At 36.6% G+C, this 19,855-nt stretch overlaps 1 protein-coding gene across 6 annotated transcripts in view; it reads left to right on the forward strand.

Moving 5' to 3' along the window:
• The first annotated feature begins 2,141 nt into the window (after nt 1-2,141).
• fmnl2b (formin-like 2b) overlaps nt 2,142-19,855 on the forward strand; it is a 29,208-nt gene continuing 11,494 nt past the window's right edge. For 2 of the 6 annotated variants that reach the window (XM_079629314.1, XM_079629316.1), the window contains exons 1-15: nt 2,163-2,743; nt 5,149-5,232; nt 8,006-8,086; nt 9,404-9,480; nt 9,570-9,653; nt 12,497-12,646; nt 12,740-12,848; nt 12,955-13,031; nt 13,605-13,698; nt 14,310-14,384; nt 14,497-14,607; nt 14,697-14,846; nt 15,012-15,113; nt 16,196-16,544; nt 19,063-19,245. In XM_079629314.1, coding sequence (XP_079485440.1) covers nt 2,624-2,743; nt 5,149-5,232; nt 8,006-8,086; nt 9,404-9,480; nt 9,570-9,653; nt 12,497-12,646; nt 12,740-12,848; nt 12,955-13,031; nt 13,605-13,698; nt 14,310-14,384; nt 14,497-14,607; nt 14,697-14,846; nt 15,012-15,113; nt 16,196-16,544; nt 19,063-19,245 — 1,846 coding nt within the window. In that variant the 5' untranslated portion in view covers nt 2,163-2,623. Of the gene's footprint in view, nt 2,744-5,148; nt 5,233-8,005; nt 8,087-9,403; nt 9,481-9,569; nt 9,654-12,496; nt 12,647-12,739; nt 12,849-12,954; nt 13,032-13,604; nt 13,699-14,309; nt 14,385-14,496; nt 14,608-14,696; nt 14,847-15,011; nt 15,114-16,195; nt 16,545-19,062; nt 19,246-19,855 lie in introns of all 6 variants that reach the window. The other 4 variants (XM_079629317.1, XM_079629318.1, XM_079629319.1 and 1 more) reach the window with 4 other exon arrangements.

Consider the following 19,855-nt stretch of genomic DNA (forward strand, 5'->3'; position numbering starts at 1 on the left):
TTATGTAAAACTGGTTTAATGACATGGAATGCTGCCATTTCTTTTTAGATTGAAATTTCTATACAGACTGTTCAAAGCACGGGACAAGTATTTGAAGGCACACTACATTTTTTGTTCAAATTTAAAAAAAAAAATGTTTTATATATCATTAATCCTTCTTCCAAAATGTATTACCCTGATTCACTATGGTAATCCTATTATAAGTGTTTATATTTGAGATCTATCAGGATGGTTTTCGCAGGAAGTTGCGTATACGTCACTGGCCCGTGCATTTGTCTCGTCATATCAATAGAGAAAAGTTGCTCTGGCTACTTTGATGTGTGTATGGAGTGAGAGAGTGACATTGGTTGGTTGTTACAGCAACATGCAAGAATGGAGCACGCTAAATCTCCAATATTCGGGGAATCACCTTTACTTTTTAAAAATGGAGAACAGAGAAGAGTCTGCAAAAAGAGAATGCGACAGAGCTCGTAATAAAACAAGAATCAGCATTGGCTTTTGAAAGATGGTGTGAACTTTATGATTTGCAATGTTATAAAAGCAACGCAGAGATGCCGTTTTTATTTTTACTTAACTGGTAAGGTGTTTTATTGAAGAGATATATTGCTCATTGTAAAGCATTATCTATATTGTGAAGGGTCATATTCATCCGCATAGTCACGCAGAGCTGAAGCTCAACCAAAAAAAAATTCTTCAAAGCATATTTTTCAACCGCTAGAGGGCCAAAAGATTCATAGTGTACCTTAAAGTTAGACACTGGTTGTCACATTAACTTTTTGCAATTTGCCAACATTAAACCATGTAAAACTTGCTACCATTAAAAGACTAATATAGCTACAACATAATAATCTTATGTTGTGCTTTAGAGCAACTGTAGGCCCGGTTTCACAGACAGGGCTTAGATTAAGCCAGGATTAGGATAACTTTTATAAACGTTCCTTAGAAAATAAACATTACTAATGTGCATCTTGAGACAAAACAATGGTAGCCTACTGACATATTTTAGGATCAGAGCAAGTTGCTTTCAGTTAAAACGGCTCAAACATGCATTTTAGTCTGGGACTAGCTTAAGCCTTGTCTGTGAAATGGGGGTTAGTTAGCAAATATCTGTTGTATGACATGTCCCACTTTTCCCTCCCAAAACTGTTGCCACAATTTGTCTTCACTGGATTTTTTTTATGTTAAACCCATTAATTACGAGGGGGTGTCCACATCTGGTTTTTAATGAACTTATTATTATAGGAGAGGAATCAGGATTCCTTCAGGACTTAAGAGGGAAAAAAACAGATGACGACAGAGCCAATTTACTTCAATAAACGGTATGTTATAGATAATGCTAATAAATATACCAAATTATTTAAGCTATTAAAATCAGTTTGTTACCATAAAATCATAGGTGATACAATAGAAGGTCATATGGTGATAAAAAACACTTATAAAAGCATATTGACCTGTTTACATATTGGATCATATGGAAACATAGGCTACTCAAACTAATCAGTAATTGATTAATAATAAAAAAAACATACCAGTAATTAAAAGGTAAATTCATACTATAAAATATTTTTTTCATTCTTTACCATTAATTACAAGGATGTGAAAATCTGTTATGAAGGGAAATTGCGGCTATTTTGAAGAATCTAAAGTGTAAAATAAAAATAGGTTACACTTTATTTTAAGGTGCTCTTGTTAAACAAATTTGCACTGAGTAATATTACTCTATATTATATTACTAATATTACAACATTTACTAGTCAACAGCTTTAACCGTATTTATAGCCTAGGCTTTAGTTAGGGCTTGGTTTAGAGTTAGTTGCTTGTAATGATGCATAATTTGTTACTATTGTATGCTTAAGTAGGCCTATAGCCTATATGTAAGATATGTGTAACAGGGACTCTGTAAAATAAAGTTTTATCTAAAAATAGCCTAGGCTAATTTAATATATAGAAAATAAATCGGAAAAATGCACAGGATCATATCATAATAAAAACACGTGTAGTTTCTGAGTCGTGTTTGAGAGCTTTACAATAAATCCATAATATCAGAGCTGTACATAAATGGCAATCCAAAACTACAACTACCAGCATGCAACAGAACAAAACATTGCCTCCCCCTCGACTCCTCAGCATGGCTTTTTGGCACTCCCCAGCGGGGGATTGGTGCTGAAAGACTTCATTGTGTCGGGGATTGAATGGGGGAGTTTGCGTTTTGTCGAAGTACGTCTGTTATCATCCACACAGCGCGGATTAACTGGCCTGCCTGAGTCCGAGCCATGCGCGTTATCATGCCGCAAACCTCCAGCGGTGCATTTATTGTGCATGATACAGATAAATGCGCCCAGCTTCAGACCCGCTGCCGTTGAGTGAACGATGCTCAACAGCTCCAAAAAATGAGCAGAGGGCCCGACAGATACGGATTAACAATGTAGGGATGCTATTGTCGAAGTCTCTCATCTGATACTGAGCTCTGCGTGTTTACATCGATGGAGAGTGTGTCTAGTCACCTATAAAAGCCTGCTTATCTTTTTGGTTGCTTTTTTTACCTCTTTATTACATTTTGGAGCTGAATACGTTTTTCGAACGGTTTTACCGTCGCTGGGCATCAGACAAAAAAAAAAAAAACATGGGGAACGCTGAAAGTATGGATGCTCAGCTCACAGATTTCAGGGCGAGGGGCAACAAACCCCCTAAACTGCCCATGCCGGACCCGGCCGAACTGGAGGAGAGATTTGCAATCGCACTGGTAATATTCTTTCCTATCCTGAAATTGAGAAAAGGCATATCGATGTAATTGTGTCATGTGCACAACTAGTATGGAAGCTGGCAGCTCACGCCAGCACACACGCCTCTATTGTGTGCGGTTGGCAGTGTGCAATGCTTTGATGCTGTTTGCGCGTGCATGATAGCTACTAATTACAGGCGCGCGCGACCCTTTATTGTGGAATCCTTTGGGGTTTTTTGGTCTGTTTTAGCGTCATCAGAATTGTGAGCTTGGACTCGTTCTTTCATATTGCTGTGTGATTATGCTTCAAGGAGTGATTCAAGGAGTCTGCCCTTAATCCAGTCATCGCAGCGTGCTCTGTAGGCCACCGTATCCCTGCATTTGCTTTTAAATAGGATTGCTGTTAGGTGCTGGACTTAACAGGACCAATAACCCGTGTGGAATGAAACGTGGCCTACTCGCACTTATTTAGATACAGTGTTAACATGGTATTTCATCCATTGGCACAACCTGTCTGATTGTTGTCTGTGATGATGGGGTCTGAAAATACATACATCAGTTTGTCATGAATGGCTCTTCAAGATAATGTCTCCAGGGACATGCATGCTATCTATTCTGTGATATTATCTCATCAGAATCCAGCTTGCAGTCTATTAAAATAACATTTGGAGGAGTGGTGCAAATTTCCCCTCAGAGACCCAACATTCCCCAGTGTACCTTTGACTTTAATCATGACCTGTTTTCCAATTAATGTTAGCTGGTCCTGTTCATGTCTGTAACTACAGTGATTTGATTAATGTGACTACTCAAAACCGCATTCTTTTGACAAGCTTTACATGTGAGGTTCTCAAGGGTCTTTAATCAATGCACTTAGAATTGGTCATCTGTTACTTTATCTCCCTGATTTGATTTACTCATTGTCTTCCAAACAGACACATGTCATTTGCTTACATTAGAGACCTTCCCTCAGAACAGTCCAGATCTAATCAGTCAGTGCATCGAGAATCCAAGTCAAAAGTCTGCAAATCAGCATTACTGCTTCTTGCTATGTGTGCATCGTGCATGTGTGTAGGCGTGTCTGTGAGAGAAGAAATGGAGTGGGGGGAGTGAATGCAAATCGGTTAATGCTGCCTCGTTTTCACAGATTTGCATCACAAATTCTGTCCCAATAGAGTTGACTTTTGCCGCCCAAGTCTCTTCACCCTCTTCCACATGTTGTGCATTGCTCTTGTGTTTTCATTCGATGCTCAGACTCTTTGATTTCCACTGGAATCAGCGATTCTCTTCTAATCATCTAGTCGAACTTAGGCTATTTTTCTCCAAATAGAAGAACAGAATGTAAAAAGACACCATGAACTTGCAGTATGTTTCAGTTGGTTATCTTTGATGGACTCAATTACATTATATTTAAATGTAATTTAAGTTCATGCAATTAATTAAACTGATGCTATCAATCCATTATATTACTTAATATTTGTACAAAATAAGTATATGGACCAAGTGTGTAACATGCATGTATAAACCACTAAGGAGAAATTTATCTCAAAATGTTATGGTGGATTACAAATATAGAGGTGTTTCTGTTTTCATAGTTTCTATTACTATTGCAGATGTACCAGCTATTTGGAGTGTTTAGCAGGAACTGGGAACGATTTTAGTTATAGGAATGAATTTTAGGGAGACTAAATTAGCTCCTACTCGGGAGTATAACCCAGCACAATAGGAACTGCCAGTGATGTAAGTGTATGTTATGGTCCAAACACATGCCATACGATTTTAAAAAGTTGTGTAAACACTTAGTTTACATATACTTACTCCACAAACATGAAAATCGGCGATAGTTGAACCAACCCCAAAGTTCAGGCACATCTCAACTGATCATGGAGTCGTCTGGCCACCAGATGTTGATGTTGTCGAATGCCGCGCTTAAATGATGTCGCTGATGATGCGGTTTACATCACTACAGAGATTCGACTGGCCGTGCAAATGCAACCGGGAAAATGTAGTTCTCGTGGGACCGACCTAGCTAGTTTCTATATCTGAGTTCCTATAACTACCTGGTGTGAAAGACCCTCTCATACTGGGTGTCCTTTTAAAAAATCTACATGTCTGAAAGAGTCACTGGCATTTTGATGACATTCTTTCCTTTTTTTTATGCTCATGATATTTTGTATAAAGTTGCAGAGAAGAATGTTGCTGTTCTGGAGATATTTAAACTGTTTAGACGGATTGGACAAAATTGTAAACGAGTTATCCACTGCTGTTGACTTTGTTTTTGGTCAACTTGTAAAGAACAATCCATGGTGTCTCAGGAATTTCAAAACTAGCTGTTAGCTTTTCATCACTTGTGTTTTGGATGAACATGGTATGCAAATAATAACTTTCCATGCATGATAAAGCATGACTCTTCTCTCTTTCTTCCTCAGAACTCTATGAACCTTCCTCCGGATAAAGTGAGGCTTCTCAGACAGTATGACAATGAAAAAAAATGGGAGCTGATATGTGATCAGGTGAGAGAGTCTGCTTCCATGCATTCTGCACAATGAGTCTCTAAAAAGCCAGAAAGCAAATTTATAAAGAACTGTTATATAACCACATCTTAATAGTAGTAACGGATACCCAAAACGCATATTTCGGATCTTATTACAGTTTTTTGAGTTACAAATCGTATCATTTTTTGGATCAGCAAAAAAAGAAATGGGGGGCAGCAATGTAACTTTGCTTTTCATTCATTACTTAAAGCACACTTCAAGTACTTCAATACCACAGCCAAAACTAACATCTTAACCAAAGTTCAAACATTACTAAAGACAAGTGAACAGTCAGTAAAAAAAACTACACTGATTACAAGCATATATAGATACAATATAAGTTACAAATAAAGGCCTAATAGTAGTATTCAGGTTCAGGAATGTAATTATTAAATGTAAAATAACACTGTAGTGTTCACTGTGTGAATTAAATATAGATAAATATTTGTTAAGCTGTTTTATTGTGTGATTAACATTAAAGACATGGATACCTGCAGGTTTTTATAGGCTGCTGTCACTTTAAGACTGAATGCATGGATCCAATATACTGATACACACCAGATTTCTTTCTCAACTGTTTGTTCTCTTTAGACATTTCCGACTGTGTTTACGAGAATACTTGCCGAGACGGGTATTTTGACATCCTTTTGTGTGTAAGTCCGTTTAAGCGCAAGGAGATCAGTGCGAAAGAGGAATCGATCGTGCGCCTGTGCGCACAGATAAAAAAAAAAACGAAGTACCGAATTGAGTTCTCTTTCACTTCTTATTGTGCTGAAATGTTTTAAAATCGCTTGAATGTGTAAATTGGCAAGTCAAAACCTTTGCAAAATGATAAACTTTCACTCTATGATGGGAAAACTTTGCAATTAATTTGAACCGTGCGCCTGGTCCGACTCCGTACGGATCAAGTACAATCCGTTACTCCCCTACTTAATAGTCAGACTGTCTTTTTTTTTTTTTTTACAGAACGTATTCTTGATTATACCTAGGCTAATATTAACCCTATAAAGCCTGCCTTATATTTGATACGCAACTTACTATGGCCTCTAAATTATCAACATGTTTGCAAAACTTTGCTGAAAAACCTTTTACACACCTACCACATGCCTTCTGTCATCTGATTGATGTTTTTTTTTTTTTTAGCAAGTAAAAGGTTGTTTTAGAAATTATACATTCTAAAATCTTTTTTTTGCGTGTGTGTAATCTTTACTGATTTTTTTCAAAAAGTTAAGAATAAGTTTTATATTGTTAGTGATAATGGACTTAATCAACTTGGGTTTACTTGATTATCCATACTTTGTTTGTTTTTCATGTGAGTATCAAAAATATGATACATCAGGCTCATGGGGAACGTTTATTTGTACATTTGCCCCAGTAATAAAAACTACAGTGCTTTGATAATAAAAACTAAGCATTTGAATCCATCTTACAGAGACATTATTTGGAGATACAGAGTGAAAACTGATATTTATATGCATTTCATGAAAGTAATAATCTGCTATACTGTTATAAATATCTCATTGATTTACATTACAAGCTATCAGAATTTTGATCTTAATTTTGGCCATACAAATATTAGAAAATTCACCAATTTGCTTATTTTCTTGCTCTGAAGTGTCTCCCCTCCTCTATGAGCTTCATATTTTCTTATATCATACTATATGAGCCATCAAAGGCTGATGTATGCCAAATATGATACTCAACAAAACAAAAAAACACTTTTTTGGGGTCTGTGTTCAATAAACTGCTCCATTTCAAAAATGACAGCCTGTGTGCACGACCCCCTAAACCCCCTTTGACTTGAAAAGTTAAAAATATTATAATATAATGTCTATAACAAAATTCCAGTAACCACGTGTATGCAATGTTCAGTGTAATGTTGTATTTTTAATGTGATCTTGATATCACAAGAACCCTTTGTGGCAAGAGCTTTTTTTAGTCCTACCAAGTGCTCTGTTGTGGTTTCTTGGCTTTTTAGTCAATGGAAAAAAGACAAGAGACACTTGTGATCTGGTCAACCGATTATATAAACAACCACTGGAATATACTTGAGATCTCTTGTTTCTCTCCCCAGGAGGAGACCCCTCATTTTCTTTAGTTCTGATTCCTGTTAGCATACTTTACTGCAAGAATGATTCCAATCAACCAAATATCTTATTTTATCATCCGTCACTAAATAACAGAAAGCATATTTAAGTATCAGTCAATGTTTGTAAAGTTGGTTAAATGTAATATTTGTTGCATTTCCTGTAAGTCTGTAACACTTTACATTGAGCTAAAATGAGTTCAGATATATAATCATCCTGAAGTGTGTATATACACAGTGGAAAGTTCCTTTAACATAACAGCTCCACTAAGTAAACAGATTCTTTATTAATACATTCTCTCTACATCCACCCTATCATGTCACCATGGCTACACTGACGTAAGAGAAGGAGAGTATGGCTGACTCTGGAAATGTTGGTTGAGGTGAAAGAGTGTGAAACGCCTGCTGTCTAAATAATGAATGATCATATCTCAGTGATTGCCATGATGATTTCGAGGCTGAAATGTGGTTCAGAAGTGATTGGGTGAAAGTGAGACTCCATGAGGAGTTGAATGATTGGTAATTAGATCAGAGGATAACTGAACTGAAGAGGAGTTTTGCTTGGTAAATGTTTTATGTTGAAGTTGGGGAGGGGTTTGAACTTGCTTCATGAGGAGTGTTAAATATAAATAATAGAAATGTAGCATCATTTGTGTCTCTTAACAGGAGCGCTTCCAAGTGAAGAATCCTCCCCATACATACATTCAGAAGCTCAGAAGCTTTCTGGACCCTGCCGTTACCAGGAAGGTGAGTTCCTTCGTGTTACACACACTGCCTCCATGACTTCTCATCTGCAATATTAATAGACCACTAAGATTTAAAGATCTAGGCTTGGTATCCAAAACTCTATAAGGGGTGATCATCATTATGCCCTTAAGCAAGGCATTTGAAGTTTTTGAGTAAACTGCAGATAGCATGTATGACATTTGCGTGTGTAAAGATGCCTTGAATTAAAAATGTATTCAAATAAGCCTGAGTGTATGCAGAAGGACAAAAGCTACAAAGAGAAATGTCTCCTGCATATTTTACAGCTGCATCTAATGGAAGAACCCCCAAACTCTTAATTTTAATGACCCACCCAGAAGTCCTTATTGGATTTAAAAGGGCACGTACACACTGCAGCAAAATTCCTCCTTTTAGAGCTTAATCCTGTTCTGTTCACACACTGTTCAGTAATTTACTGGAGTGACAACTGCATTCTACAACCAAATTAACTCCTGAAAAATGCAGGTAGTGACAAACCCATATACCGGTACAAAATTTCAATGCAGTGTGTATGGAACCGAACTGGACAACAAGTTGTTAATGATGTATTTAAACGCACGTCAGAGATATGTCTCTCTTCTGAATATGCTGTGCAAGAAACCACAGGGAAAGAGGTATGAGCCTTGACTCATTTGTGATGCCAGGATTGCATAATGTAATGTATTGCATAATTACACTGTAATGTTAAATGGCTATAATTAGTGTTTAAAATCTCCATTTTCATGGAGACATCAGTAGCTGTATTCATATCAGTAATACTGGCCTTCATTCATAAAAATATGTCATTAAACAGCTATATAAAACAGTACAGTACGTCTTTGTTGTTTTTACATTACGGATAATTTGGAGATTAACTCTGAAGGTATTACATTATAAAATATAAAACGTATTTTTAATCATGATTAATCACCGAAAAAATGTGTGATTAATCTAGTTTTTTTTTTTTTATCGATTGACTGCACTAGAACACATTTTAAAAATAATAAATAACCCAAAGTTTTCAAAAAAATTTATACGTTTTCTTTAGTCTATAAGTGTAAAAGTATTATTGGGTGGGTAAAAAAGATCATTTTCAATATCATCAAGGTCAAGAAAATATGTTTAAAAAAATAATAATATTAGATAAATGTAAAATATTTACTTCCTAATAAGTTGACAACAAAACTGTTGAAAGTCCTGAAGTGTCACATTTAAACTTGTATGCAAATTGTTTCACACTGCGACTGGCTTTTGCAACTGTCCACCCAAGTTAAGTACATAAATGCTCAGAAATGGACATCTCTTCCTATTTCTTCACAGAAATTTAGGAGGCGAGTTCAGGAGTCAACTCAGGTGCTCAGAGAGCTGGAGATATCTCTTAGGACCAATCACATCGGGTGAGTACAGTGAATTAAGTTAGTTTTCAGAATTTTGAGGTATTAAGTTGGAAAAAAGGACCGGTTATTAAATGTTTTGTTCTTCACAGGTGGGTGAGAGAGTTTCTCAATGAGGAGAATAAAGGCCTTGATGTACTAGTGGAGTACCTGTCTTTTGCCCAGTATGCTGTAACGTAAGTAGTTCCTTTTTCTTGTCAATCTTAATTTGAGTCAGTTTTTGTCTTTACTGCTGTCTTTTGTTTTCTTTTAACTTTTATATTTGGTTTAAGCTTTTTGCTCATTTACCATCTCAGCACACCTTGAAATTAGTAGGGGTTGTCACAACAGTCGACTGTTGTTGCTGAAATCTTGTCACCTCATTGCTGGGTCACTGTTGCTTCTGACAAATGAATGGGAGTGATGAATTAAATAAGTGCCTCTTGTAGCAGTGACAGAGGGTTTGATGGATGGGAATGTGTAAGGTGTATTTTGAGATCAGTGTGAAAGCTAGGTAGAATACAATTTGAAGAATTTCAGAATCTTGTGATATGATTAGTTTTAAGATGCCATGTCAGGTGAAAAATATATAAACATTAATTTTGCCGCATAGTATTTTTCATAAATAGTTAAATGTAATATTTCTGAAGTTCAAGTGTGGTTTGATGCTGAGCCAGGGCTGAATCCAGGCATGACAGTGGCATGGGTGTCTCCTAACTCTAGACTTACAACTCATCTGTTTAGACAGGCTTATATTTATATCCCCATAGTCCGCTACTAATCCTGCTACATTTATTCTGTAGGCTGGGAAATATTGATCCATTCTTTATTAGAAGCACTAACATTACTTCCATTGTTTCTCAACTCCAGTCGTCAGAACCCACTACCCTGAATGTTTTAGATGTGTCCTTATTCAACACACTAAGCAACTGATGAATTGAATTGGTTGTTTTAATTAGTGAGACATCAAAAACACTAGCTATGTTTTCATGGACACCTTTTGTTTCAGTCAGAGATCATGAAATCATTCCGATTGATGAATCTGAACATAGTGTTTACATGAACGCTAAAAAAAGATATTGTGTTAAAGGAGAACTCCGGTCAATTTTAACATTGAGCTCAATTTTTAGTAAATTTGGAGTGCTGTCAATACAGAGAACAACGACAAAAATCGATGTTGCCTACACCGTGTTATCCTCTTTTTAAAATGTGCACCCTATTGACATGAATGGGGCACGTTTTAAACCTGCTTTTATTTCTCTTATCATCCTTGATGTGTCATTACAAGTGCCCAGCCATGTTGAGTGATTCCTTCAGAGTGAACACGAGTGAATCTGACTGCAGGAGATGTGAAAGATATTAATAAAAATGATGTTATATCAGCCAGCGCACATACCTGTATTTAGTTCCTGTTTTCGGTCGAAGTCCAAAGTAGTCGATTGTCGAGTTGACGCGCATAGGTTTAGTTACTTAGATCACGCGTGTGAACTCGACAATCGACTACTTTGGACTTCGACCGAAAACAGGAACTAAATACAGGTATGTGCGCTGGCTGATATAACATCATTTTTATTTATATCTTTCACATCTACTGCAATCAGATTCACTCGTGTTCACTCTGAAGGAATCACTCAACATGGCTGGGCACTTGTAATGAAACATTAAGGATGTTAAGAGGCTAAAAGCAGGTTTAAAACGTGCCCCATTCAAGTCAATAGGGTGCAAATTTTAAAAAGAGGATAACACGGTGTAGGCAACACCGATTTTTGTCGTTGTTCTCTGTATTGACAGCACTCCAAATTTACTAAAAATTGAGCTCAATGTTAAAATTGACCGGAGTTCTCCTTTAATGTGCACGCCACGTGTATATATATATATATATATATATATGCGACAAGCTTCAAATCGGATTTAATCTTTTGACATGCGCACACTGCACAAATATACAGAGTTTTCTGCTGTTGCCGCATACTAACCATCCTCCTTGTCTTTGTTTTAAAAAAGCAAACTTATATTTATCTATTTCGGGTCCTAAGTAGGAGATGACGAGCACATGAACCTGTGTGTTGTTCTGCTTATATTTATCAAGCAGTAAAAACGCCCATTCCTGCGCACAAAAGGTGTCTGTGGACGAGTGTCCAAAGAAAAGACTGGTGTGACAAAGTTTCCTGCACCACTTCACAGACGATGAGTGGAAGGAGAATTTTAGATTGACACGTCAGTCATTTGACACTATATTCAACAACAACAGCAGCTTGTTCCGTGTGTCATATCTGTCATAACGCCATTTCTTTGCGACGAACTTTCCAGTTTTCTGTTTTCAATCTGATTAAATGTTTAAATGTCCTCGAAAAGATTAGAAAAGGTTTAAACTACCTTTTACAATCAGATTTGGCCAGTTCTGATTGTCGTGGTTGCATATGACTTTTTTGTTCTTTTTCGTCCAACTGTGCTACTAGTCCGATCACAAACTGGGGTCTATGTAAACAGAGCTACTGTGGTAGGTAGGTTCCCAGGAATGGAGCTGAGAAACACTGTCCTAAGGTGTAGGAAAAGGATTTTAATTAATGCTAGTGCATCTCTTAAGGGCCACTTGCATAAACAGTCACTATATTAAGCCTGGTTACGCTAGGCTAGGCTAGCTTTTGGAACCACTCTCTTGAACGACCTTAAGCATCCTGTTGGCATTCATATACAGGCCTGGTTTAGTTTAGTTCCTACCTGTCAGATTGATACCCTGTGTGTATGTACGTAAAAGAACAACTGCCAAAACAATTGTAAAGTATGGTATGCTTCAAGGTTCAGTTTTAGGCCCATTGTTGTTTTCCTTGTATATGCCGCCTTCAAGTGAAATACAACAAATGTCAAAGACCAAAGTAATTTTTTACCTCGACATGTAACAAATAATTATTTTAACTAAGCATACTTTCTCAACTAGAAGTTGGGAGGACATAATGTTTTGTAGAACTTTTGAGAAACCAAAATGACACGTAGTTTTTGTATTGTTTATTCTTTAAACAACACTCTTATTCTCTCTCAGGTTTGATGGAGACGTAACAGAGAGCACCACAGGTGAGATTTCCGTAGATACTCCCTGGAGCAGGTCTATAGAAGATCTCCATGGTGACAGTAATCTACCATCACCGGTTAGCGGCAGCAGCATACCACGATCCACACGGCACTCTTTAAGGTAGACGCACACAAACAAACACATTTGTGTTCACTCTGTAAATTGGAAACGATTTTTTACTAGACAGCCCTTAACGTTGTATTGCAATCTCAGGTCTAATACTTTGCCCAGTCGCAGAACTCTGAAGAACTCCCGTTTGGTGTGTAAAAAAGATGACGTTCATGTCTGCATCATGTGTCTCAGAGCTATTATGAACTACCAGGTAAGCAGATTATGAAAGTATTTCATTTTGTTCAGCTGGTTTTTCAAGTTTATTTGAATCTCTTTTTGTTTTTCCCTTGTCTATATCACACACACTTTGTCTGAAGTATGGCTTTAACATGGTCATGTCCCACCCCCATGCTGTCAATGAAATTGCTCTGAGCCTTAACAACAAAAATCCCAGGTAACACAACACACACACACACACACACACACCAGTATATTCTGGTTTCTATTAACCAGTATATATTTGAAGACTTCATTATTGCCCTCAAACATTTATCCAGTTTCTGTGTTTAAACCTCTCAAATGGTTGATGAGAACCCTCTTATCTGTCAAGGCTTTCATCCAAACCGTTAAGCTATTACATTTGATCAAAGACCTTTTTTGGAAGGGGTGTTCTTTGGAAACTTTAGCTATAAATAGAGGAATTGTCTGTCATTTGTGCTGATTAAGGTCAATAGGAGATAACCGTTTGTAACTGAGACTGTTCCCAAAGACTGAGATACACAATCCTTCAAAGCCGTTAAATAAAACGTCTATGAATAGTCCCTTGTATAGGTGGGATAATTCCAATGTAATATGCCAACCGTAAAACCAATAGGATCATTTGACCTGCCCCTTGGAGATTTCTTGATTGGTCGTATTTGGAATCTTTAATTTTTTCTTGGAATGTTTTAATCAGAGTTTGTAGCACAAAGTATTTTGTGCAGGTTTGGTTTATTGATGTAAGTGTCCTTTTGTCTCCATTGTGCAGGACCAAAGCCCTGGTTCTGGAGCTGCTAGCTGCTGTGTGTTTGGTCAGAGGTGGACATGAGATCATCCTAGCTGCTTTTGATCATTTCAAAGAGGTAAGACAAGATAATCTACCATAATTTATGCATTCCATTTACTTCACGCTGATGCACATTCAAAAAAAAAGTTCCTTCATAATAACCGTAGCCATCATATTAAAATTGTAAAATATTTAATCAATTAATCTGATGCATTTTATGTAGTTAATGCATTCCGTTTAATTCAAAGTAATGAAAACTAAATAATGTTTAACTATTGGGTTTGGCAGCAGCAAAAATAAACTGATTCACAAATAGCACAGGAAAGGCAATAATGAAAATCTGCAATATCAATAAAACAATCTCCACACTTTATGGATCTAATCTTGCATGTTTTTGCTGTTGGTTTGCAGTCCTCTGCTGGAGTTTGCATTAAAATATGAATGACAGTGAATCATTCATGGATGATATTTCAGTTTTTGAGCTTCATTAATTGCATTTTCGCAATAAAAACAATGGAAATTACTGTGTGATCATTATAAAATGAACATTATAGATTAAACTAATTATAGGGTTTAATACAGAACTTCTACAAAACTATTTAAAACTAAAAGCTAGCAAACTGTCAGAATTTAAACAATGTTGTTTCCTCTGTGTTATTAAAATATAACGGTTTCTGTGTTTCTCAGGTTTGCTCGGAATCCCAAAGGTTTGAGAAATTGATGGAACACTTCAAAAATGAAGACAACAATATTGATTTCATGGTGGGTCTATATTACGGAGTCCTTCCTCTGTCCTCTGGAGTGCCTTTTAAACTGTCATGCTCTCACCACTACTGATGTCATATCTCATCATCATTCCCTGTTCGTGACTCAGGTGGCGTGCATGCAGTTCATCAATATTGTGGTGCACTCAGTAGAGGACATGAACTTCAGAGTTCACCTCCAGTACGACTTCACCAAGCTTGCTTTGGATGACTATCTAGAGGTATCAAACTAATCAAAGTGCCCAAAGTATATTCTCTTTACGCTCACTCAGAAACTCATGTCTCTGGGGGTGTGTGTCTTTGTGCACAGAGGCTGAAGCACACTGAAAGTGATAAACTCAAAGTACAGATCCAGGCATACTTGGATAACCTGTTTGATGTGGGGACGCTTCTAGAAGACGCAGAGACCAAAAACGCTGCCCTTGAACGTGTGGAGGAACTGGAGGAGAATCTCTCACATGTGAGCCAAAGCACAAACACCACCACCTTTTTCTCTTTGTCTTTTCCAGAACGGATTCCTCATTCACATAATTTGAGTCATTTTTAGGCATTTAAGTCTTCTAACTTTAGTCTGATTGCTGCAGCATCTTTCCTCTCTCATTCCGTCTCTTTTTCATGATGGCAGATGGGAGACAAACTCTTAGAAACAGAGAATGAGGCCATGTCTAAAATCGTGGAGCTTGAGAAGCAGTTGATGCAGAAGAACAAAGAGTTGGATGCCGTCCGGGTCAGTATCACACCACCAGTTTGGATCTCATCAGATGGTTTATAACAACCTGTTAACATGATTCTACTTTTTACTTGTGCACAAAATAAATAAATAGAATAATATTAAACAATTATATAAACAGGGCTGTCAATTTAACCCATTCGTTTAGTGCAAGTCAGTGTTAGATTAGTATTATTTATGTACTATTTCAGTGTAATATTGGTAACACTTTTCAATAAGGTTCATTAGTTAACATTAATTAACTACCTTAGTTAACATAAACTAAGAATGAACAATACTTCAGCATTTATTCATATTAATCGTATTAATAATTTCAACATTTACTAATGTTATTAAAATCAAAGGTTGTATTTGTTACCATTAGATAATGCAATGTGAACTAACATGAACTAACAATGAACATTTGTATTAACTAATATTAACAAAGATGAATAAATACTGTAACAAATGTATTGTTCATTGTTAGTTCATGTTAGTTAATACATTAACTAATGAACCTTATTGTAAAGTATTACCATAGCATGTATTCATATTTTGAATTACCTTGTTTTTTGTTTTTTTTTCAGTTTAAAATGTAATTATTTAGTTATTTTAAATTTTGTATTGTTTTTTAAATATTCTATTTAGTTTTACTTTTTTATTTTAGTTTTAGTAATTTAGTACTTAATTATTATTATTTTTTATTTAGTATTTAATTATTACGGGGTTTTTTTTTAAGTTTCTCATATAATATATATATAAATATATATAAAAAAAATTCAGCTTCATTTTGTGTAAAACATAACATTTTTAATTGTTATAGTTTTGGTTACCAATAACGTAAAAACACAGCAGCCAAACTCATCTATGTAGTCATGTTTGTATATTTAAATTTCATAAATGTAGATATCTGTATTAGTTAATCTGATCAATTGGACGTAATTTGATTTTAACGCATTATGGATTGACACTTCATGAACTTCTATAAATAATATGACTATGATAACTTAGTCATTTGTTTAATAACATTGGATGTTTTAATGCATTTTTTGTCATGCTTAATTTCTCTGCTTGTGTGTCTGTGTGCACGTGCAATCCAGACTGTGTACCGGGACGCCAGCTCACAAGTTCACACGCTCCGGCGGATCGTTCGTGAGAAGGACGAGACCATTCAGAGGCAGTCCACGCTAGAGAAGAAAATCAATGAGCTGGAGCGCCGAGGCAGTCTCCAGATCCAGGTGAGGGGTGAGGGAGACGGGGAAGGAGACGTGTCTCCGCTGCCTTCACCTCCTCAACCCATGGCTCTTTCTCCCTGCCCTGATGCCATGGCCCTGGCCGGAGCCTGTGCAGCATACAGCTCTGGCAGCACTTCCCAGACAGGCACCCTTCGAGCAATGGCTACACCTCCTCCTCCTCCCCCTCCACCACCTCCAATGGCATGTTCCTCTGGTGAGTAATCGCTCAGAGCACATCTTTCTACAACTAAAGATGATTGAGTTTTGCCCAATTTGAATGCCATAATTGCCTTTAATTAGGATGGTGTAGCCTAAAGGCTGAGACACAACCAAGCCGTCAGTCGCCTTTTTTTTTTTTTTAGTGTTCTGCATCATTGGCTCTAGTTTTTTTAGGCCGATTCAGCATTTTGAATCGGTGTCGGGCCCTCTGTGAGAGAGAGAACTCTAATTGGCTGTTCAGCTTAGCAAACGAGTCAGTGCACGTGAATAAAAGAAAAAGTGATGAAAGCGAGCAAAGTCAAGAGGGTACAGACAGAAGGCTGTTAGAATTTTAGATCATCATACCCAGGGGCGGACTGGCCATCGTGAGCACCGGGACATTTCTTGGTGGCCTGACGGTCGTTCTGAATAAAAAAAATAAAAAAAAGGCCTGCCGGCTGCCGCTGTGCAGACGATCAGCCCGATCTCATCCCAAGGCGTCATATACTGGCATAATCGTTTACATCCAACGCACATGGCACCCTTTAGCGTCAATATGAGACGCAGATATTTGTCAAAAGTGTCAGTATATGACGCCCTAGGATGAGAATGCGTTGGATAGGCTGGTGTGCAACTACGAATTAATTGACGGATCTCTCAATCGACGAATCATAATGGCGGAGTGAAAATGACAATCCCACCCAACGTCACGAAGCACTGCCTAATATCTGACTAAATAGTTCAAAAATGGAGTGTAAACGCAAAGGAGGAGCAGAGAGGGAGCGTTTAAAAAGGAAAAAAGCCCTGGCCACAGACGCAGCAAGCTTCTGCAAAATCTCAGCCATGTTCGCCAGTAAGGGAACAGGTCGGTCAAGATTACATTTACATTATATTTGTAATAATTTGGCAGACGAACGCTTTCATCCAAATAGTGTTAATTTCGTCAGACGAGACAAGACTAAAAATGTTCGTCAACGACCTTTTTTTCCATGACTAAGACGAGACGATGACGAGACTGCACTAATGTCCAAAAACGCTGACTAAGACTAAATGAACATGCATTATTGTTGACGAAAAAAGACGAGAATGTTTTGCATAAAATAAAAACTAAGATAAAATCTCTCTTCATTTTCGTCTCCAATCGTCTCTAATTGCCATCATCAGGAGATAGAATATTCATCTGTTATGAACAGATTAATGTTAAAAACTAGTTGCATTAAAAAAATCTATTACATTTTTTTCAGGTAATTATGACATTTAACCAATATTTGAGATGTGTGAAACACTATTTGACTGAAATGGTTATCAGAAATAATCTCAGAAATAATTTGTTATTTTAAAAAAAGACTAAAATGTTTTAACTAAAACTTAGAAATATTGAGTTTCTTTTGACTAAAATTAGACGACTAATTAAAATTTGACTAAAATAACGAGACTTTTAGTCGACTAAAACTTGACTGAGATACCTTGAGTTTCTTTTGACTAAAACTAGACTAAAATGACGAGACTTTTAGTTGACTAAAACTAAGACTAACTAAGACATTTGGCACAAGACTAAGACTAAATTAAAAATAGGTGACAAAATTAACACTACATACAAATCACTTAGATAATCACAATAGATAAAATTAAACCAACAAACGAGCAACAATATGTAAGTGGTGCTGTGTCAAGTCTCGTTTCGTCTACATGTAGCATATTTTTAATATAATAAATAAAAATGTATAAAAAGTAGACAGAATAGTGTTAGTGGGTCAAATTGTTTAAATAATAAATAAATCAAGTAGATGGTATGGAAAAGAATACAGTGTTAGTTATTTAGATTTTTCATTTCTAGTCTACAATATGTAGCCTACAATGTTTGTTTTTTTATTTATTTATTTTGCCAATTTAAGGCAATTTTCTATTTGTCATTGGTTTGGTAGTATAAATGGTGTATTCCTAGTGAGTTTGTAAGGGTTATTTTTTTATATATTATTGCATCTGGTAGTCTACCTGTTACATTAATAGGGTTAGCCTACAAGTTTATCAGTCCAGTAGATTACATGAATAGGGTGGTGGTGACTGCAGCAGCAGAGGTGGCCTGGCAGTGGAGTCAAATTCCCGGCCTGAATTATTGTCCCAGTCCGCCACTGATCATACCTGAGCATTGAATGTACGATATATTTTCATAATAACATGAGAGGACTAGAATGAAGAAAGTGATCAGCGTGATTGATATTCAAAATGGTAAGCAAGCGGTGGTGCTCTGTTAAAATCCCATCCCACTTCGAGCAGTGACTATATTACCCTGCTTTTACTATGAGCAATGTGTTTGCAGCAAGTGATTCAACTGAGCTGCATAATGACTGTGCCAACAAACATTGTTAGTTTGTGGGCGCAAATGTTGAATAGAAATGTGTAAATATTCAAACCGATTATAATTCGATCTCTTCTAATTAGTAATTCTTTGCTACAGAAGCGTGCTCAAGCTTGTTGTCTTCAGTTAATTATTTTATTGTTAGTGGCCAACACTGTCTCTTCTTTTCCTGTAGTTTCTAACGAGTCATCATCAGCTCTCGCACCGCCACCGCCTCCTCCTCCTCCTCCACCACCACCTCCACCTCCGGGGCATTCGATCGAGATCTCTGCTCCCTTACCCCCACCTCCTCCTCCTTGTGCTCCTCCTCTCCCAGGCTGCGGCACTCCCACTGTCATATTCAACTCTGGCTTGACAGGTATGTGTGTATGTGTACGTGAGTGTTTCAGTGTGGAGGTCATTGCAGATTATTTTTTTTTTGTCTGTTTTTAATCCTATTTTTTCGGTAACACTTTACAATAATGTTCCATAACTAACAATGAGCAATACATATGTTACAGTATGTATTCGTTTTTGTTAAGGTAAAAATACAACTGTTCATTATTAGTTTGTCAGCTCAGGTTTATTAAATATTTGATGATTTTGATTTTAATAATGTATTAGTAAGTGTTAAAATAACAGTAGGTGAGATGAATAAATGATTTACAAGTATTTTTTAATTGTTAGTACATGTTAAATAATGTAGTTTAAGAATGTTAACAAATGGAACCTTATTGTAAAGTGTTGCCATTTTTATTCTTAAATGCACCACCAGTCAAAATTTTGTGCTCATAATTAATAATTTAGCGCCAATAATAATTGAGCACTAATCAGCATGTTAAAATTATTTCTGAAGGATCGTGTGACATTAAAGACTGGAGCAATGATGCTGAAAATTCAGCTTTACAGGAATAAATTACATTGTAAAATAGGAAATTCTATATTTCACAGTTACTTATTTCTTTTACTGTATTTTTGATCAAATAAAT

This window comes from Phoxinus phoxinus (genome assembly GCF_949152265.1).
Source record: "Phoxinus phoxinus genome assembly, chromosome: 11".
NCBI lineage: Eukaryota > Metazoa > Chordata > Actinopteri > Cypriniformes > Leuciscidae > Phoxinus > Phoxinus phoxinus.